This window comes from Dermacentor silvarum, chromosome 5 (assembly GCF_013339745.2).
Source record: "Dermacentor silvarum isolate Dsil-2018 chromosome 5, BIME_Dsil_1.4, whole genome shotgun sequence".
Lineage (NCBI taxonomy): Eukaryota > Metazoa > Arthropoda > Arachnida > Ixodida > Ixodidae > Dermacentor > Dermacentor silvarum.
The window spans coordinates 177,367,045-177,389,850 of record NC_051158.1 but is presented as its reverse complement, the minus strand read 5'-3'; the positions used below and the strand labels follow the sequence as shown (position 1 = coordinate 177,389,850).

Sequence of the window (22,806 nt, the reverse complement as noted above, 5' to 3'; positions counted from 1 at the left end):
GAAAGCCCAGGAAAGGAATTTTAAAAAAGGCACATTTCATGCTTAGAACGCTACACGCGATTACCAGCGCCGCTATGAAACGCAAGCCCTAACCAGTGATGTTCCGTACTGCGCCTAAAAATTTTCTTTCCGAGACATGAAAATTCACTATTTCGGCACTTTTCCCTGCATATGTCTAAGAAAATCCCCGAATTTTTCCCTGCACTCACGAATTATATGTGTGTGTGTGTGTGTGTGTGTGTGTGTGTGTGTGTGTGTGTGTGTGTGTGTGTGTTGTGTGTTGTGTGTGTGTGTGTGTGTGTGTGTGTGTGTGTGTGTGTGTGTGTGCGTGTGCGTGTGCGTGTGCGTGTGCGTGTGTGTGTGTGTGTGTGTGTGTGTGTGTGTGTGTGTGTGTGTGTGTGTTTACGTTTCTTGCAATTCTTTCCGGCGCCTGCGCTCCTGCACAACACAAAAGCATGGCCTTCGAGATTGGCTTCTAATACTCCGAGGGATTTGCAGGGCCGGACGGGGCGTCACGCGACCTCACATCAGCGATTCCCACGAAACAAATCGCTGATGTGAGGTCACGTGACGCGCCGTCCGGCCCTGTCACGTAGGCACCGTCACGAAGCAATCTCGGAGCGCATGTGCTGTGAATACGTTGTGGAAATGTGGGTTCCGAATCAAACACGCAAAGTAAACAAGAAATCGCTTTATATAAGTAACTATAACGAAGGCTATGCTTTTGGCTGCTGCATTGCAAAATCCGAAAGCGCATCGTGTCGCTATGTTTCGGACATTATAGAGGAATTTCACCATTCCAGAAATTCCCTGCAATATTGCGAAGATTCCCTTTTTTCTTTTGTCCAAAATGACGGCTGAAAATTCTCTGAAAAAGGGAAAATTCCCAGCACGGAACATCACTGGCCCTAACGAAAATTCGCGCATGAAGTTTCAACAAATGGACACCTGACTACGCAAGAAAAAAAATCGCCTACAATCATACAATTGGGGGAAACCTAAACGGAGCTACGCCTGCAGTTATAACTACTTCACGCACAAAAACTTCCAATGCGCGTGTTCGCATTAGAACTACACGTTCAGATATTTAAATCACCGACATTCGGTATCTGCTGGCTCATACTAATGCAATGGTAGAAATTAAGCATTTAGTAAGCGTAGCGTATAGGAAGCAAAAATCGACCTACCAAATAGGCACAGGTTCGCAGGCCCGCCGATCCAGCGCATATGGCGGGCCGTCGCCACTGATCGCCCGTGTGGCCGTTGTACTCTCACGAGTTGTCGAAGTTGCACTGCTTTTTTGCAATTTCCGGTAACAACAGCCTACAGTCTACAGCGAACATTGAAATTGCATTTTCATGTAATCATCATCATCATCAGCGTATATTTTTATGTCCACTGCAGGACGAAGGCCTCTCCCTGCGATCTCCAATTACCCCTGTCTTGCGCTAGCGTATTCCAACTTGCGCCTGCAAATTTCCTAACTTCATCATCCCATCTGGTTTTCTGCCGACCTCGACTGCGCTTCCCTTCTCTTGGTATCCATTCTGTAACCCTAATGGTCCACCGGTTATCCATCCTACGCATTACATGGCCTGCCCAGCTCCATTTCTTCCTCTTAATGTCAACTAGAATATCGGCTATCCCTGTTTGTTCTCTGATCCACACCGCTCTCTTCCTGTCTCTTAACGTTAGTCCTAAGATTTTTCGTTCCATCGCTCTTTGTGCGGTCCTTAACTTGTTCTCGAGCTTCTTTGTTAACCTCGAAGTTTCTGCCCCATATGTTAGCACCGGTAGTATGCAATGATTGTACACTTTTCTTTTCAACGACAGTGGTAAGCTCCCAGTCAGGATTTGGCAATGCCTGCCGTATGCACTCCAACCCAATTTTATTCTTCTGTAAATTTCTTTCTCGTGATCAGGGTCCCCTGTGAGTAATTGACCTAGATAAACGTACTCCCTTACAGACTCTAGAGGCTGACTGGCGATCCTGAATTCTTGTTCCCTTGCCAGGCTATTGAACATTATCTTTGTCTTCTGCATATTCATCTTCAACCCAATTCTTACACTTTCTCGATTAAGGTCCTCAATCATTTGTTGTAATTCGTCTCCATTGTTGCTGAATAGGACAATGTCATCTGCAAACCGAAGGTTGCTGAGATATTCGCCGTTGATCCTCACTCCTAAGCCTTCCCAGTCTAAGAGCTTGAATACTTCTTCTAAGCATGCAGTGAATAGCATTGGAGAGATTGTGTCTCCTTGCCTGACCCCTTTCTTGATAGGTAACTTTCTACTTTTCTTGTGGAGAACCAAGGTAGCTGTGGAATCCTTGTAGATGTTTGCTAAGATATTCACGTATGCCTCCTGTACTCCTTGATTACGCAATGCCTTGATGACTGCTGGTATCTCTACTGAATCAAATGCCTTTTCATAATCTATGAAAGCCATGTAGAGAGGTTGATTGTACTCCGCAGATTTCTCGATTACCTGATTTATGACATGAATATGATCCATCGTAGAATATCCCTTCCTGAAGCCAGCCTGTTCTCTTGGTTGGCTGAAGTCAAGTGTTGCCCTGATTCTATTGGAATATATCTTGGTGAATATTTTATAGAATACTGAAAGCAAGCTAATGGGTCTATAATTCTTCAGTTCTTTAACGTCTCCCTTCTTATGGATTAGTATAATGTTGGCGTTCTTCCAGCTCTCTGGTACACATGAAGTTGTGAGGCATTGCGTATAAAGGGGCGCAAGCTTTTCAAGCATGATATCTCCTCCATCTTTGATTAAATCTACTGTTATTCCATCTTCTCCAGCAGCTTTTCCCCTGGTCATGTCTTTCAAGGCCCTTCTAACTTCAGCGCTAGTTATAGAAGGAGCCTCTGTATCCTGTTCATCACTGGCTCATTTTTTTTTTTTTTTTCACTTATCAAGTTGAGCCGCACAGTAATATTAGACAGTTTTAGCAGAGCGTTGCTTACGCTCCGCTCCGCTAGCATTTCACGCACTCCGCTGGTTGCATGGACTACGTTTATCTCGGTTATTTGACACGCGCGTGTTCCACACACGCTGGCCCCGCTGTTCCTACGTGGCTGTAAAACTACAAGGCGAGCAGTAGACGCACCCTAATGGCACGTACACACTAGTACAGTGGCTAGAATAGGGGAAGTGTGCAGACCGCGCCGCCTGCGCTGACGCTCTCCACCGATGCCTCGACCGGCGCTGTCTAGGTGGCGCTGATTGTAGCTTACACGTCGCTCGCTCGGCTCGCTGCAGCGAAGCTGCTATGTCAAGGCTGATTTGTAGCGGATATGGTTTTGTTTGCACCGTAAATTTTTATGTGCTTCTACTATATTGCAGGGCGTAAGTGCATCATATATAAATGAACTTCGCGGCAGATATTATCAAACATTATCGCCGTATGGTATGACCGTACGCACAGTATCATAAGTGAAGCTTTACAATCACAAACATCGCGGCCAGCTAAGCTTGCCACTGCTTGCGATCGTTCCTTGGCGCTAAGAAATGTAACCGATTAACATTTTGGGGGGATTGCCATTTCACAAGGTTATAAGCAACCTCAATAAGCACGACAAAATGCTACTGCGACATTGATATCAATTTCCTTCATGTTGTTATACTTAACATTTTGCATGAGATAGTTTTTAAGGACTTAATTATTCTTGCGTATTCACGCTGGAAATATTTTTCAATTAACAACTGCACAGAAAATCGGAGAGCATTTTACTCTTCTTACACATTTTATTTGAAGTTGGGGGCATCAAAGTAGGGAACAAAGCTAGCACACTACAGGGTGATGCACATCACATCGTTCTTCGAAGCTTGAGGTGCTTTGATCTTTCTCTTGCAGAACTTCTCTGTTTGTTCAGAGATTTCGTGAAGAAGTGAAGCCGTGTGAGAACATAAAACTTGATTATGTTGCTCGTCAGATCTTGCTTGTGTGAGTCGCACCCTAGAGATGGCACGGTCTGCATTGAGTTAAGAAGTTCAACTATATAGTGTCCCTTTGGAGCTTATTATAACTGAACCACAATGTGAATGTGTCCTCCAGTGCCTCCACAAATGAAAATAGTTCAGGTGACGGGTACAAGAGCCCTCCAACATCACAGAATGATGTGAATGACGCAAGATCCTTATCTGCGTTCTCGAGGGATGTGAGCAGCTGCTCAAAACAGTCCCGGCATTTTGTTGCCATAACTTTCCTCCGTGCCAAATAGCCAGCCAAATAGTACACCAGTCTTGCGTCACTGACTTGCACAGGATACACATGGTCAGAAAGGAGAGTCGATGCCTGTAGTACACTTGAAGCTTTGTCCAGGTTTCCAGTGTCCAGTAAATTGTCGACATGGTTGGCCACTTCATCAGTTCCAACTAATGACGTAAGTGTGCCACCTGCACAGTTGCCCGTGTCTGGTGCTTTTACCAAATTGTAAAAGCTAAGGGAATTCACGGCAGTAGGGAACTGGGTCGATGTGGGATGATCGTTGCATCCGGATAACTGACGAATTATCCCGAATAGCTTTTCGATTGGATCTTGGCTGAGGCGTGAAGTCAACAAATATTTGTAGCGCACTTCCTCTGACAGGTATGTTAAAAGTTCCAAAGTGCCTTGCAGAGTTACTCTTAAGGTACGTCCACACTAGCGACAAAAACGCGCGCGACACGCCGCACGCGGCAAGCGCCCCCGCGGCAGACTCGCGCGGGCAAGTCCACACTCGCGTTTTGCGACACGCGGCAACGGCGCGTGGAGTGCCGCGTTGTTTCGTTCCATTCGATACTTCTCGTGACAACGCGCTCTCCGTTCTGCCGGTTTCGTGTTCCATTGGAAGTGTCTGTGTTTCGTTGCGCCACTGCCGGCCACGCTCAGCCATGTCAGATACGGACGCGGAGCTACTGGTGACTGTGAACACTATAATACTTACTTGTTCTTTACTTGTGCAACGTCGACGTGCCAGAAAGCGGACGAGAAAGTTTTGGGTGTGCCCTATATGGCGGTACAGGGACACTGAGAGCCAGGCGAACACTCTGCTTTCCCGCATGTGCCAGCGGTTGGCACGCAGCTCCTTGTCCTTAAAATCGACGTTCGATTTGTCATAGAGGCACGCATATCCGCGAACGGTTTCCAAAAACGCCTCCATTGCGAGGCGAATTCCTCGTCGACGTCTCGGTGGCGGTGTGGGAAGGCTTAACAAAAACAGCCCCCTTGACTGGACATGGTAGACCTTCTGCGTTTGACTGGCTAGTTGCAGCGTTGAACAACGTACTCAGCCTGAGAGCCTAACGTGTATACGACAGCGCGCGCCACCTGGCGGAAACATCGTAAAGCGGCGTCACTACCTCCCATTGCAGCCGCTTGGCGGTGATCACACTTCTAGTATTCTAGCCACTGTAACACTAGTGGCCAAACGCGCGCGGCGCGCCGCCGGCGGCAAGACGCGCGCCGCGAAAGCAGCCGTGAAACCAGTTTTTCTTGACGCGGCAGGGATCGCACCTGGACCGATTTTTTGCGGTTTGCCGCGCGCCGCGGATGAAGGAGACCAATGAGAGAGGCCCGCTTCCGTGACGTGCGCGGAGGAAACTGGTTCATGCGGACCCGCCCGACCGCTCGTTTCGTACTCGCGTCCGGTTTAGCCGGAAACTTGTTTCGCACTATATCTGCACGCGTCAGCTCCCGGACCGAGCTGACGGATAGTTCGCGAAAGGGGGAGAGAGTTTAGTTTGTCACGTGATTGCCGCAGCGGCGCGACGCCGGTTCGTGTGGCCGCCCTGCCACTGCTGCGTTTTGCCGCTAGTGTGTACGTGCCATAAGGGTACGGCCACGCTAGCGGCAAAAACGCGCGGCAACGCGTCATGCGGCGCGCGGCATAAGCGGCAGGAATCGGGGATTTTGCGGCGTGCCGCGCAAAATGGGTTCCAGACCCATTTCTGCGGCAAATGCCGCGTGCTACGAGATGAAGAACCAGTCAAGAGCGACTAGGGTGACGTCACGGAGCCATCACAACCGGACCGCCGCCGGTCCGCGCCGGGTTTTCAACCGACGATTGTCGTCCCTCGCATGAAACAACGAGCGCTCGCGGTGTTGCTCGCGCGTTCGGAGAGCGCGGGAGATCTTATCACGCTGCCGCGCGGCGTGACGCGCCTGCCACGGTGCCCTCGCGGCAACGCTTTGACCACGTGGCTCTGACGCTCGGCAAAAACGCGCGTCAAGAACGCGCGGCAACGCGTCATGCCGCGCGCTGCACACGCGATAGGGATCGGGGGTTTTGCGGCGTGCCGCGCTACATGGTCTCGATACACATTTCTGCGGCAAATGCCGCGTGGCGCGAGATGATGAACCAATCAAGAGCGACGAGTGTTACGTCACGGAGCCATCAGAACCGTACCGCCGCTAGTCCGCGCCGTGTTTTTCATCGACGATCGTCGTCTCTCGCATGAAACAACGAGCGCTCGCGGTGTTGCTCGCACGTTCGGAGAGCGTGGGATAGCTTATCGCGCTGCCGCGCGGTGAGACGCGCTTGCCACGGTGGCCTCGCGACAAGGCGCTGACGCGCGGCAACTTGTACGGCCACGCTAGCGGCAGGAAACGCGCGCGTCATGTCGCGGGCGGCAAGTTGCCGCGCGTCAACGCCTTGCCGCGAGGCCACCGTGGCAAGCGCGTCTCACCGCGCGGCAGCGCGATAAGATCTCGCGCGCTCTCGGAACGCTGAATCACCGTGAGCAGAAAGGGTACGATCGGACAGCGTCCACAAATCCCTCCATGGAACCGCGAGAGACGACTTTCGTCGATTGGAAAGCCGGCGCGGAGCGGCGGCGGTCCGGTTGCCATGGCTCCGTGACGTCACCGTCGTCGCTCTTGATTGGTTCTTCATCTCGCGGCACGCGGCATTTGCCGCAGAAATCGATGAACCCATTTCGCGCTGCACGCCGCAAAACCCCCGATTCCTGCCGCTTTTGCCGCGCGCGGCATGAAGCGTTGCCGCGCGTTCTTGACGCGCGTTTTTGCCGCGTGTTTTTGCCGCTAGCGTGGCCGTACCCTGACGCTCCACTCAAACGGCTTCATATTGTAGCGGAGCGTCGGCAGCGTTCTTCATTCCGCTGCCGATGACAGCCTTGTGCGCAGGCGCATTAGCGTTCCCGCTAGCGTTCCGCTGAGCCGCTGTGCGCAAATCGTTAGGATAAGCCGGTCTGAGCCGAGCGGACTGTGAACGCTCTGCGAAAACTGTCTATTGTCACTTGCTTTGTTTAAATTTTCTTGGTTAATGCTCCGTGGTCCGAGGAGCTGTGCCGAAAACATGTGACAAATGGCAACCTCATGACAGTAATCACTTATTCTTTCGTCATTTAGTGACTCGTGTTTACTACCAAGATGTTCTGGGAGAATTTTATAGTTATTGCAGCATAATTTTATTTGTTTCCAGGCAACGCAGCTACGAGGCGCAAAGCTGCCTGAAAAACAGCAATCCCTAGTAATATGGTCATTCGACATTCGATCGTCCATTCTATACTAATGGGACGCATTATTTCCCACCTGTAGAACAAAAATAAACAGCCAGGTGTCATGCATACTAGTTCTCATTGGACTGTACACAAACTATCTCGCCAACAAGCGGTCGTAACGTTTTTCAAAACAATTTCAAGCTACAGCATTACGTGACCGCTTGAGGCAGCTTATTTAATAGCGCTGCTTCACTGTAAGCCCTCAAAAATACTACCTACTTAGCTATCAACACGTAATTAAGCCTTTCATATTGCACCGATTATAAAAAAAGATAATCATGCCTTTGAAACGACATTAACATCGCAATGTAATACGCCTTTTACATCGGCAGTTGTAGGCACACATACCGGCCTATTTTTTTATATATCGCGGCGACGCGTAAAGAAGTAATGAGTTCAATTAAACAAGTTAGTCCACTGTGAGTGATAGCGCTTTAGCATAATCGCCAGGTTGCTTCAACCAAGAATACATTTATGGCCGTAACAATAAAACCGTAATTTATGCACAAAGCTTCCCTTGCATTGTTACACGCGGTAATTATTTCAGAGGCTGATATTAATAGAATATTTATTTATTTAGGAATACTGTAGCTCTCATTTGAAGGCCCTTACATGAGAGGCATTGTCAAAGAAAACATAAATATAAATATAAATATCATCACCGGCAATACAACAGCATAAAGCATTGTCAAACACACATTACAGGGAAAATGAGCAAAGTATACACGTGTAAGGACTGTTAGAAATGCAACAAATAACAGAAAGCATGGGGAATTCTTAAGTATCCCGTTGCCTGTAATACAATAGATGACCCGTAAAACAAGCAATCGCAGGAAATTGTGGGGCGCGCCGTCTGCTCACAGCTTCCGGTTCGACGGACGACGCGGCGGCATCGCGGTATGCCCGTCGTACGTGTTTTTCTACGCGGTTTCAACTGTCAGTCATGCGAAGCTTGCCGTCCGGTTTGTCGAACAGCAATATCGTACCATTCATGTAGCTGATTTCTAGGTTTCAGTTCACTCTGGGCGCGACGATGACGAGCCAAGAAAGGCAAGGATACGCTTTTATTCATAGACGAACTCTGGTTCTCGTTTCGGCTGCCTTTTTTGTTTCTGCCAGGTTTAGCTCTACGACATTTGCCATTGCTTGGACGCACCGTCACTAACTGCTCTGCCTGCGGGTCAGTCAGACCGGTGAAAAAGTTATCGTTATCCGATAATTTATCAAGCGTATAGAAGCATTACTTAGAAAATCGGGTGCTGAGGCGATCGCTACAGTGGTGCATGCTGTTCTGTGATCGTAGCTGGAAACCGATATCGTCGGTATAACGGCGCAGCTAGCGCTATAAATGATAACTTTGCGCGCTGTCAACGGCATTTTTTGGTCGAAACTCTAGGTTCATTTGAAGTGGCACGTAGTTAGACGTTCTCGCTTTTTTATCAACAATGGCCGTATCACCGTCATATTACGGCTGCGCATTATCTGTATCTGTGCTGAAGGAGCTAAGGAGGGCTAATTGGTTATGCGTATTATGTATGTATCTCGCTGTGTCCCGCTTAAGTTCGCGCCGTAAAACCTCGTTTACTTATTCCTCTATATATGTGCATGCGAGTACTGACATAGTTCTGGTTGCCTGAGTCAATGTTAGAGAAAGAAATATCCTTGGGGAATCATTCCGTGTCGGCCCTTACACAGCTAATCGCCGCCTTATAAGTGGCACTGTACGTTCATTTTCTTTTTGTTCATGGATGGTCTCTGCCTTGATACAGTTTTGGAAGTGGCAGCCATTCCTCTGATGCTTGTGCACAGCTGACTCAGCAAGGGTTGCTGCAAGGCAGTAGTTACATGCGTTCACCTTTAACGCTTGAATTTGAGCAGCCATGCAACGGCTGAACAGCCGACGATGCTTTTGCTAGGCACCTGCAACCGGCTAATCTTCGAATGGGACAAAGCTGGACTGCAAGCGGAAGTGACATTTGACGCATTGGCGCGTGCCGACGCGTGGCGAAGCGTGCCTGTGGTTGGGGTTTGCGCTGCTGAGCACGAGCTCGCGGGATCGAATCCCGGCCGCGGGGGCCGCATTTCGATGAAGGAGAAATGCGAAAACGCCCGTGTGCTTGCGTTGTAGTGCATGTTAAAGAACCCCAGGTGGTTAAAATTAATCCGGAGCCCTCTACTACGGCGTGCCTCATAATCAGAACTGGTTTTATCACGTAAAACTCCAGAAAGAAGAACGAACTGCAAGCGCATCAATGTAATTCAACGGCGAAGCGGTGGCGGCGGCTGCGCTGACTCGAACCGGAAGCAGCTAGCAGACAGCGCATCCCACAATCCCTCGCTATTTTACGGGTCACCTATTCTAGTTGAGTATTGTGATGAATGAAAGAAAACGACGCCGACGACGACGAAGTGTGCGCGCGTTCTTTCGCGAGTGGACCACGCATTGGAGTGATCCCGCCAAATCTGCGATGGCCCAGTGGTATTCCGAAGATGCGTCGTGCCACGATTGGGCCACTTATGGCGAGCGCGTGATGAAATGCTTCGTGGCGAGACACGCGCCTAGTCAGCGGGAGACGCAAGACAGCAGGCCTACGTGTCGGACGCCGACAATCAAGGCCCCCAAGGAACGCGGCCGTCCCTGGTGGTGGTGAAAAGCATTTATTGGTCTATCTATACAGAGAGGTGCTGGGGGAGAGGCCTCTAGTGGGTCGTGCCCCTTGCAATACTGGGCGGAGTCCCTCATTCCGGGACCCCGTTGGGCTTGACCGCTGCCCAGGTCCGCCGAACTAGGGCTTGTTGGGCCGATAGTTCCTGGCAGCCGAGCAGGGCCGCCTCCCAGTCCTCTCGGGTAGGGGAAGGGGTGATGGGGGGGGGGGGGGGGGAGAGAAGGATTTTGCCGGCATGCCCAAACCATGTGGAAGGTGTCGGCCACCTCCTCACAGAATGAGCAGCGGCCGTCAAAAGAGGGATTAAAGTGCTTGAGAACCGCCGGGCACAGCAGAGTGTTTGTAAAGAGCCTAAGGAGAGTTCGTTCGCCAGCTTTACCCAGCCCCTTCATAGGAACCGGGTAACGCCGGTGTTCGGCACGATAGTGCTCAGTAATATCTTTAAAAGAATGAAGAGGGCTGTGATCTGGGTCAAGGTCCTCCCAAGTGATGCCTGGTGCCCGGTAAGTGAGTGCGCGGGCTGCCTCATGGGCGGCTTCGTTACCTGGCATGCCTTGGTGGCCGGGGACCCATATGATTGAGCGATGAGTTGGGTCGCAGTCGCGAATACTGCGGCGAAGAATTTTGTCAGCGAGAGTAGTGATCCATCCGCATTGAAAGTTACGGCAGGCTCCGCGGGAGTCTGTGAGGATGAATTTAGAGTCGGGATCGGAGGCTGCGAGGGCGATCGCCACCTCCTCCGCGTGCGTTGAGCTGGGTGCTTTGAACTAGAGGCCGTCCACTTGTCTTTCCTCGTGTGTGATTGCAGCCGTGTACCATCCCCCCCTGGTGTGGTTTGGGCCTGCAATATCGACGTAGAATACTTGTTTCTTAAAGCCATAGTGGCGGTGCAGGGCATCCGCCCGCGCCTGGCGCCGGCCATTATGGTCCTCCTTGTTCATCTTAGTTGGAAGGGGTCGAACGTAGAGGGCGCGTCTCCACAGTTCGGGCACTCGAACCCTTTCCATCGTATGGTGGTCGTGTTTAATATGTAACCGGTCCAAGAGGCGGCGACCGGACACGGTCTGGGCGAGACGCGTGTATGGTTAACAAGATGCGCCTCGCGAAGTTCCCGATAGGTGTTCACCACCCCCAACGCGAGAAGACGCGCGCTGGAAGTGGAGATCAGGAGGTCGAGGGCTCTCTTGAGCATTTTGCGGAGTACAACCTCCAAGCAATCTTCGTCATGTTTCCGTAAGCGTAGGTATGGAGTCGAGTACAGTACTCTACTAGTTACGAAGGCATGTGCGAGCCGCACCGCATCCTTACTTCACAACCCTCCTCGCTTGTTGGAAACGCGGCGAACCATCCGGCCCACCTGGTCGCCGACCTCGCGGAGTTTGGCAAGAGTTGTGTCTGCCTTGCGATGTTGATTAATGAAGAGACCGAGTATTCGAATCTCCTTCCCTCCCCGGATGGGGCCACTGGCGAGAGCAAGCTGAACTGAGATTTTGCATTTCGGGGAAGGTCGAATATGCACAAATTGAGACTTGGACGGGGAGCATTTGAGGCCGCAGTACTACGTGGCATAGTGGTCTACTATGCTCGCCGCTGCTTGCAGGCATTCCTCCATCACTCCTATGTTTCCCGTAGTGGCCCAGATGGTGATGTCGTCGGCGTACAGCGCATGCTGAACGCCATCGACACCCGCCAACTGTGCCGGGAGGTGTGTCATGGCAATGTTAAAGAGAAGCGGGGACAACACAGCGCCTTGTGGTGTGCCCCGTGTTCCCATCTCAAACGGGCCGTACTCGGTCTCTTGTAGGCGTATAAAGGCCAAGCGGTCCGTTAAGAAATGTTTGATATAGTTGAACGTACGAGCGCCGCAGTTGGTCTCGCTAAGATGATTTAGTATGACGGCGTGCTTAACATTATCACAGGCACCCTTGAGATCGAGTGCCAGGACTATCTTGTCGTTATGTGGGTGTTCGGTGGGTTCGAGGATCTCGTGATGAAGCTGTAAAAGGATGTCTTGTGCCGACTTTTGAGGTCGGAAACCGAACATGGTGTCGGCGAAGGTGTTCTTGCTCTCGAGATATTCCGAGAGGCGGTCACGGACCATCGTTTCCACGAGTTCCCCTATACATGAAGTGAGGGAAATGGGCCGGAGGTTGTCTATGTTTACCGATTTCTCCGCCTTCGGGATGAAGGTTACCAATGATGTCGTCCAATCGGCTGGCAAAGAAGTGTCCCCGGTCCAAATGGCGTTGATGTATTCGAGTAGGGTTCCGTATGCCCGATCTGAAAGGTTTGCCAATAGTTTGACTGTTACCTTATCTCTCCCAGGCGCCATCCCCCTGCGCATTTGTGCAAGAGCCGCGCGAAGGTCGTGAAGCTGGAAAGGCTGATCCATGTCCGGATTATCGCAGCCTGCATACGAATAATGCATCCCTCGCGGGTCTCGATCCTGATTGAGGTATTGTGAGCGCAAAGCGTTCGCTAGCTGCTCCGTGTTTCCTTGAAAGTTGTGTAGTGCGTGAGTGAGGTGTTTCTGGGTTTCCGATCGTGTTTGTGTAGGGTCTATGAGACTCCTTAAGAGCCGCCATGTGTTGCGGCTCGACATCTGTCTTGCTGCGCTGTTACATCTATCTACCCAGTTAGTGTCTGCGGGCTGGGCAGCGTACTCGGCTGCTTGCTGAGTAAGGTCAGAGATGCGAGCGCGGAGTTTACGATTGTGTTTCTGCCGCCGCCATCGTTTGGTTAGGCTGCGGCGAGCTTCCCAGAAGTGCACCAGGTGGTTATCCACGTCCGGTGCACGTTCCGTCAGCTGTATCTGCTTTTCGTGTGAACGGAGTGTTTGCACGAGTCCGTGTGCCCAAGTGGAGTAGTCTTGTTCCAAGAGAGAGGTTACGGGGAAGGCCTGGCGGAAAGCATTCCAGTCGGGAAGTTTGGCTTGTGCAAAGGGGCGATGTAAGGGTCGAGTGTAAATGACAGTGTTCAGTATGCAGTGGTCGCTACCGAGGGTGTCCTCGGTGTTGATCCAGTCTGCGTGTCGGATGTGTTTCGTGAGGGTAAGGTCGGGGCAGGTGTCCCGAGTGACGGAATTCCCTACACGTGTTGGGTGGACCGGGTCGGTTAGATGAGTGATGCCCAGCGTAGATATAAGTCCCGCCAACTTACGACCACGCGGCTCTTCCTTGCGATAGCCCCACATGGGACAGGGGGCGTTAAAATCGCCCACTATCATCAGGGGATCGCGACCCGCGATCCTTAGCGCTGCGCTAAAGATGTTAGAAAAAGTGACGTTTTTTTAGTTTCGGGGGGCAGTATATATTAAGTACGTGTACGGGACTATCTGTTCGCCGCAGGGGAAGGACAGAGACCATCACGTACGAATATTCCAGATTTAGGTCGAGATCTACCCCTTGCGCTGTGTAGCCTTTATTGACTAGGAGACAGGTGGACGGGTCTCGCTGAAAAGCGTTAAAGCCCGAGAGCTTAACCGCAGCTCGGGTTTCTTGCAACGCAAGGACTGCGGCGGGGTGTTCGAGATTGTCAATGTACGCCCTTAAGTGGGCGCGTTTCGTCCTGTCTTTGAAACCCCGACAATTCCACCGTACAAGAGAGAGAGCTTGCTGTCTTTGCGGGGGGCGCCGCCCTCTAGGGGGCTTGGTTGGGAGGGGGCGCAGCCATGTTGATTTGAAGGGAGATTGCCTTGGAGAGCCGGACCAGGTTCCGTCACCTGCAGCGGGAGCGATTCCGGCTCCTCCGAGAGTTCGGCTAGATCGATGGGTCGGGTGAATTTTGATGGGCGGCTCGCGTCTTTGAGGCGTCCCGTTCGGCGTAGAAGCCGGGGGTTTGACTCTAGCCATGTCTTAATGTTGGTCGTCACGGCGGCCGTAACCGTGGCTGTGACTGCCTTGAGAAGGCTGTCTTGGATTTGGCCAAAATTTGATATCTGAGTCGTCAACTCGGCAAGGGCGTTTTCGAGGGCGGTGAAACGCAAGTCGGAGCTAGAGGGTGTCGGGTCCGCCGGCGCCACTTGCATCGGTTCCGGAGCTACCTGTGCTGGGGGCGGGGAGGACCGAGCCGTTTCTAGGTAGCTGCCGCCCGACCGCTGCCCTTGGCCAAGGCGTTCGCCAGCACGAGTACTGCAGCTCGGTGCGTGGCCTGCTGTGCTACCACTTGCCGCGAGCATTGCGGATCGCGGGCAAGGCGTCTCCTGCTGTTCAGCGGAGCACCGTTCATGGCCTGGCTAATGGCCGCATATGCGCCGAGCACTGCGGCTCGAGCGCAAGTTGTCCGCTTGGCAGGCTGACCGTTCCTGCAACGTGCACTGCAGCTCGGATGCAGGCTGACTGCTGAGCGGTCGTCTCCGGTTCGTCAAGAGCCATCTTCTCCTCTCCGTCCAACATCAAGGCGTGTCCGACGTCGTTACGTCATCACCCCTCACTCCGGTGATATAATCTCGACCGGGTGAGGTGGGTCGTCACCGCAGGAATCAGGAGACGGCGATGAAGGCGGGCATCGTGATGATGAAAAATAGAAAAGATTGTATTCACTTCATTGGTACATGGTTTTGACTATATCCGAGGCTCGAGCGGTTCTGATTAACACTGGGGCCAGGACGGCCTTAAATAACCCCTCGTGGTATTTTGGTAGCCGATTAGCCGATGTCTCCTTCGGGGAACTTGTGGAAGTGTCAGTCCTCTCTCCGGTGGTCAAGTTGACGACCTCCTCTCCCTCGGGTCCTCCTTCTTGGTAGCTCGCCGTTTTCGTCTGCTCAGGTCGTAGAGGTGAGACGCTTTCTCGGGGATGAAGGGGATTATCTCATCACGGGAAAAGCGCTCGAGCTTGCTTCCCACATTTGAGAGGTACAGTTTCCAGGAAGATCATAACCTGCCGATGTTTCCTTCGGGGAACTTGTGGAAGTGTCAGTCCTCTGTAGTAGTAAGTGGTTCGTGTGGAAAGGGAAATGTTGGCGCTATCTTCTGCAGCCCTTGAGGGAGCACGGCTCAGCGCCAGCAGTCCTCTGTCGGGTGGTCAAGTTGACGACCTCCTCCCCCTCGGGTCCACTTCTTTGGTAGCTCGCCCTTTGCGTCTACTCAGGTGGTAGAGGTGTGACGCTGTCTCGGCGATGAAAGAGGATTATCTCGTCACGGGAAAGGCGCTCGGGCTTGTTTCCCACATTTGAGAGGTGTAGAGTTCCAAGCCGATCATAACACCGGCAACCTCTCGTCTCCTGTCCACGTACTGTGAGCTGCTACATCTTTCGAACTGTTTTTTTTTTGGACTCCCATCAGCCTTAGTTCTTCTAGCTCATTATGTTTGTCATCTGCCGTAGCGTTCTGTCCCGATGTAGTTTGGCTTTTGTTATAAATGTTGTTTGAGTTTGCATCTCGAGTCAGACTGGCCTGCGTCCTGCGTCCTTTTTCCTCATCGCGCGGCACGACAAACAAGTGTGACGAACGTTCTTTCGTAATTTTCTTTACAAGTATAAAACTCTAACATTTTGTACTGTTATAGTGCAGTCCGGAAGGCCATTCCATATGCTAATACATGGGGGATAGAACGAGTGTTGAAAACCATCAAGGCGTGTTTTATAAGGCTGTATACTGGCACTGTGGTTTAAACGCGCACTGTGTTTTAGAGGGGAACGAATGTACGTTTCATTGTTTATTTTTATTTGATTTATGGTTATCTGTAAAAACAATTTCATTTGTTATTTTTATCGTCGGGTTTCTAGCAGTTCCAGGTCGCAACAATTCAACATGTCTGTTACAGAATTGGTTCTCCGATAACGCAAACAAACAAAACGCACAGCGGTTCTCTGAATGTTTTCGAGTTTATCTCGCAGGTACAGTTGATGAGGGCTCCAAACGGAGGAGGCGTACTCCAATCCTGGGCGAACAAATGCTTTGTACGCCATTAACTTCATGCTTTTTGGTGCACGGTGCAGCTTGTTTTCTCAAAAAGCACACTTTTCGGTAAGCCCTAGAGCAGACCTCCTCCACCTGGAGGCGCCAGTACAGATCAAGATGAATGGTCACCCCTAAATATCTAAAGCTACGTAGATTCAACAGAGGGTTGTCACCAATTTTATAGTCAAAGGAAAACTCGGTTTTCTTTCTTGTTATATGAGCAAACGTTGATTTCGAGTAATTTATTTCCATTTCCCTTTTTATCCACCAGTCATACAAACCTTGGAGGCATCGGTTAATTTTCCTTTGATGTTTTTTTTTATAAATTAAGCAATCGTTGCCAAAACATTTTGTTTTAACAGGTGATTCAAGAACACTGGAAATATCATTGATGTAAATCAAGAACAATAGGGGCCCCAATACTGATCCCTGTGGAACCCCAGACTTTAGCTAATAATGACCGCTGTTTTCTGCCCAACTAGGAATTCCACGCTATAGAGTGAAATAAAATTCTGGTAACCGCCTTTCATGTCAGTGTTATGACGTCCTGCGTCTAGAGACTGCTGTCACACACGATCCTCAAGCAACAGCCTATTTTAGTTCTCCTTCTGTAGCAACAAGTCAACCCACGAAGGCTGACTGCGAGCGAGAAGCTGCCCTTCGTGGCATCCCAACCACGCATATTAAAGGTGGCAGCGTAACCACTTAGCGACAGGTACGTCATTAACGCAGTTACAATGATTTAGTTATGGTAATATAAAATATATGATGCGATAATGAGTGCTTGCTAACAATTCCGTTTTTATAACTGCTGAGGGATATTCACGCCACCTCGTTCATGTGGCGAGGTATCACAGACATCGCGAAGTGATCAACATAACGCGACAAGTCGCTAAAGCGAAGCCTTCGCATATCACTGCAACATCTTCTTTTTAAACGAGGGAAAGCGCTTTCTGTGGTCTACTGGCAACACAAAGTGAAAATAAAATTTGTATCATTGTGGCGAACGGCGGGTGCGATGGTCACACATCGCACGCTCGCCATGGCTGGCCATGGATCTCACTACCGGCCTAAAGACAACTGCGCAAGGCCAAATGCTTCTGTACATTTTCAAAAAGTGCAGACAAGCTTTTACAATTGTGCTACACCACGCAAGAAGTAGTATTTACAGAAGTGCACGCCGTACGCGCACACGTAAACAACGTAGGGTGTAGCACACCACGCAGCAGCAATATACAATAGACAGTTTTAGTTTAGCGTTAGCGTAATAGCGGGGTCACGGGAAATAGCGTTATCGTTCCGCAAACGAACTTTGCATAAAGAGAGTTTTAGTATAGCGTGATAGCGTAGTTTACGTGCGGGATTACACTTTGAATTTCGCCTACATAGGACACCTAAGTTATGTGTGTGTGCGTCCGGAAAGTGCGATAAGCAGCGCAATGGAAGCCAGGAGCGCGTTGCGTTTTTACTTCACATCTCCGTCGATCTGCAACGAAACAGACAAGCAGTACAAGCTGTCTAACATAGCCTCCGAAATCCTCCCATCTCAGAGGCCATATGCCGTCGTCGCGCCTATCTCCCGACTTTATCGACAGGTGGCGCTCACATCTCGGAGAAAATTTCTTTCGTTAGGCTGAGGCGCGTTCGAAACGAGAAGCGATCTCGAAAACTCGGCTAAATTATCCATAAAAACACATTGTCGATCCTGCCTGAAGGTAAGCGAAAGCAATTTACGCAGTCATTTGCTACCAACGAAGTGAATTATTTAAGATAAACTCCAAATTCAGTTCGAAGCAGGTGGCCGGGACCGCCGCCATGTTTTACGTCCACTACGTAAACACGCTGACACGGTAACGTTAACTCTGAGAAATAGCGTGCGCACGGTAAACGGTATGGCTCGTTTAGCGTTCTGTGCATGCGCATTTCGATCCCGCTATTCCGGTAACCACGCTAAACTAAAACTGTCTATTATCCGTGGTTCAGCCAGTGCCCGCGAGGTGGTGACTTTGCTCGATCTCGTGGCCAATCCTGCACAATTGCGCAAATAAACGTGTTTGCGGTAGGTTTGGTTTAGTGGCGAAAGCGAAACAGAAGATTACGCTTGACCAGTATAATTCTGATAAACGCAGCTTTGCAAAGCGAACGTTTTGTTGTAAAGAAATATTAATGGTCGTATTTTAACCTTTCAAGCCGTGCCAAGCTTCTGCTTGCGTCGTGCTAACAGATGCCACTTTGTTTATGTACGCAGGGAGTCCCCAACAAAAGACTCTGGTCATTGGCGGTGAAGTTTGCCTCTGGTCGGAATACATAGACGCCACTAACATCATCAGCAGGGCATGGTGATCTGCTTTCTTTTTTCTCTTTTTGCGTTATTTCCTGTAAGGCATAAAAAACTGAAATTATACTGTAGTATTGACGTCTGTTTTATAAAGGTACTTCGACATCCACTGTGTAGTGCAGTGTCCATGAGCCATCGCTTATATTGATTAGCTTGGTCTGACCCTAAATTAGCATCCTTGAGGCCGGCTGTATTCTTTAGTCTTTCGTCCTTTGTTTTGTTTCGTATCTTGTATATTACCAAACGGGGGAGGGTGTAAAGTGTACACACGCAAATTCAATATACACAAGCGCAGATTGTAGGATTCTTTGTAGTATTATCGATGCAAAGAAATATAGTCTGCTTCCTAGCCATGTTAACAACATATTAACAGTGGTATTTTGATAGAGGGTGTTGCAGCTAAGTCGGGGCAAGCCTGAAAGAAAATCCGCGTTTGCATTACGAGAATGCAACATATTCATTATTGTTCAGAAGGGTAGAAATTCGGCCCTTTGCGTATGACATACTGCAAGGGAAGGACGAAAAATCAGTGCAGACTGGAGGGTAGAGCATATGCGCAAACTTTAAGAAGTGATTTATGTGAAACAGGGCGCGAGCTTATATATCAGTCCGTTTCCTTTTTTTTTGCGCTTCACTTGAAGTGATATTGTACACTGTCGTCTCAAGCAACTCCGAGTATTGTCTACTATGATCTTAGATAAATATTAACTAGTAACTAACATCCCAGTTTGAAAGTATTGCTTTATGCGCAAAGTCTGTACTGGATTAACGCACACGTAAGTTTAGTAAAACGGGACAAGAGTAAAATAAAACATATTGTATAACATTTATATACACATGTAGACACAGACATATAGTTAACACGAAGGGAAATTGAGAGGAAAAGCGACAACCATGACCAGAAGGGCCACAGTCTACACCTCTTCTCCACAGGAGAAGGGCGAGCAACAATTACGAGCCTGCAAAAGAGGATAGCCACACCGTGAAGGAGAAATTAGAACATGGAACCCAATAGGACAATCGTTAGTAGCGGAGATTGTTCCCCGATGTCGGGTGTGTGTGTTCAATACAAATTGCGACTAAATAAAATGTATAGTTCCTCCTTGCAAAAAACTCTAGCAAGCAATTTGTGTTCGGGACAATAATAGCAGCGAGACTATTCCAATGTGTCTTTATTCCAGATCCCCCTTTAACTCTCCGTGATAGATCAAAATGGCCAAGGTGCTGCCCATATGCTCGTGGCCCCCACCCGTATGGGCAGCGCCCGAGCCATTTTAGCCTATCACGGACTGCCAGCGGTGAATTTGAAATAAAGACACATTGGAATAGTTTTATGTTATGCCGGCCCATGAATACGCAGCGTTAGTATTGATCATCGCAAATATGACAGTACCCATTCATTTTCTAATGTAATGATTTCAGTATTTCCTCACTACCGTCCGGGGATGATGCATGTTTCTACCTTCATAATTCATGACCCAAGTTGGTCCCGTAGTTGGTTTTAACTCTGTACCCTCAGAACAGCAGAAGGGTGGCTGCTTGGGATTGTTGGTAAAACATTCTTTTCGATAACGAGCCCATCGTCCCGATACTGTGCCCAGTGACCAGCCACCGTGTCAGTGCCTCTAGTTAGCGCAAAACCTATTAGGTAGGCAGAATAGCAGATAGTCACATGAAAGTGCTTGATTTTCCCAAATAATGCTGATTGCTATAAGCATTCAGAAACTATCGGCGATGGCTATCAGAGCTCGCGAATAGGTGAATCCTTCTCTAGACAAATGCTGTTCGCCTTATTAAAGGAATAAGCGCCACTGGAAAGCGTATTTTTAGCGCCGAGAGGCTATTAATGCAATTCGCATTGTTTGGGAATTTCACGCACTTTTTGTTGTGTTGTGTGTTTCTAGCCTCTTTCACGCTAACTAGGGGCATAGGGTCGAGCAAGTGGGCATGTTGACGTTGTATGTATGTGTACGTTCTTGAACAATCCTCCAGAACGGGTGTGTGCCCCTGGGTATATAGGTAAGCAGAACAAGAAGCAAGAAGGGCAGTCGGCAACAGGAAATCGAGGAAGTCACCTACACAGACATTAGAAAGTCTGCATCAAGAGCAGCCTATTGAGGAAGTCAATTGAAATGATTGGTACCGGAACACGAATTGAGCGAGGAGGGTTTAGCTGCAAAGAAGGGAGGAAGATGTCGGTGAAATAAATTTGAAGAAGGCGGCTACGCAGAAGTAAAGAATTTGGCCATATGGTTTATTGCTACATAACTTTGATGCTAATCTTATTAACGCCGATATGCATCAGGAGGTGGGTACTGCAGCAATTTTACGGAGTGTTTCTTGTGTAATTTTGAAATTCCGTGGAGAACTGAGCCGTTAACCAGCACACCAATAGCACTAATATACATAATGTATATAATGTAAATAATAATGTACACATACGCCGATTTGCAATAACGGCTGTATGCCGCGGTGAGAACACTGCCGTGCAAATCGACTGCTATCCTATCTTGCCACCGGAGCACTCTGCACCACTACTACAGTGGGGAGGGTAGTCGCAGAAGACAGCTGTCCATCCAGAGCACTCTTCGCAGGGTAAACCTTCGCAGGGCCAAAATATGCCGCTGCGACAGCACGTGCGTCTCTGTGGGCTAAACAGATGCCGTTCGCGGACGTACGCGCCCCGCTACTCGGTTGCGCGAGATTACTTACCCTTAGCACCGGCGCGTTTGTAGCGGCAGTGAATGTAGGGACATAACCGACCACCACGACAATGGGTGCCCATAAAGCTATTCGTTTGAAGATACATTGCCGAGGCATTCCTTTTCCACGTGTCCGACCTTTGGACATCAAGACCGCCATCCCAGGACACAAAAGTAGGCTTCAGGTCGAAACTTAAAAGGTCCATAAAAGTGTGCACTGTGCCGGCAAGTCGCTAGCGCCCCCTTAAGGAGCGCTCCTTTCGTTGTGTGCAGGCAAGCCTTCGTGGCACACCAAGGCTTGCTCGTATGTGCCTGTGTGCCCAACTGTGTGGCCTTACCATGCCGGTGTGGCAATGTAAGCCGTTATGTACACTTCCAGATAAACCCGTTTGTTTTCAGCCCTTTGGACCACTATCTGGTCCCAGGTGCTGTAGTTTCGTCTGTGATAACGAACATAACTGCAATGCAGCATCTATCGACAAAGGCGGATCCGTCATTTCATTCTACAGAATGGAAAATAGCAAATATTCGACGTTCGAAGTCTGTTCGAGCCAGACTTCCATAGTATTGGCAGAAACGGAAAAAAGAAAGGAATAGGTAATGCGGAGAGAACGCAGATTTTTTCACAGGTCCCCTGAAACATGGTATTGCCACGAATATAGCAGCAGACAAAAAACAATCGCTGTACCATATTATCTCTTCCCTTTTGAACTAACGGCCGCAGCTAGGTACCGCATGAAAAGGAAACAGGTGCAACCTTTCTCTTCGCTTCGTATTTTCCTTCATTTACCCTAAATTCCTCGCTTTCATTCTCGCGCAGGCCCCGCGCATCGGCGGCAGCCGAACGGCTGTGGAGTCCAGCCACGGTGAACAGCGTGGAAGAGGCGGCGCCCAGGCTTGAAGAGCATCGCTGTAGGATGAGGAGGTACGACACGTAAGAATATTGGGGAAAGGGATCAATAAACTGGTACGGGAAGGTAGCAGAAACAGCAGGGCTATGCAGAATGCTCGAGTTTGGCAAAGCTCGGGATTTCCGCCAGGTCTGGCAATGTTCTCAGATGAATGAGCTAATGGTATCAAGTCAGCCGTCGACACGCCTCTAGGTTCATTGGCTTATCTAGATGCACTCTTTTGTTATCATGCGTTACCTCATTGCTGGCTGGAAAATAAGTCACGTGGTCGAACCAGCACTGCCTTCTTTCGTTTGTTTACCGTTTCACCCAGTGCGGTACCTATGCAGGGAAGGTAAATAAAAAATGTTTTCTGTTGTAGTTTGATTAGGCACTTCTTTGTAGTTGATAAGCATTTCAAAATGTGCAACATGCGCACTGAATGTACTTTAAATTATTTTGCAATTTATTACATTTTGCTGTGTACCGCGAAGGAACACAATGGCCTGCACTGATCCGATTCTAAGGTGGACAGACAGGTTATGTCTGAAAGAGGAAATACGACCATGAACCGCTCCAAATTTGCGTGGCCTATATATATATATATATATATACATATATATATTTATATACATATATATATATATATATATATATATATATATATAATGGGCATTTCCCAGTCACTTCTTCGTCGGCTGCACATGTTCATCATCATATCGGCTTCTTCGTCTTCATCGCTTGTGGGGACTCATCTTGAGACTGATCTGTGCCTTGAGTGTGATCGGTCCG

The 22,806-nt window shown here is 49.4% G+C and overlaps 1 protein-coding gene across 1 annotated transcript in view; it reads left to right on the top strand.

Moving 5' to 3' along the window:
- Window positions 1-22,806, top strand: part of LOC119453932 (beta-hexosaminidase subunit alpha-like) — a 186,884-nt gene that overhangs the window by 137,303 nt on the left and 26,775 nt on the right. The window contains exons 11-12 of the mRNA XM_037715968.2: window positions 18,333-18,423; window positions 21,945-22,049. Coding sequence (XP_037571896.1) covers window positions 18,333-18,423; window positions 21,945-22,049 — 196 coding nt within the window. The remainder of the gene's footprint in view (window positions 1-18,332; window positions 18,424-21,944; window positions 22,050-22,806) is intronic.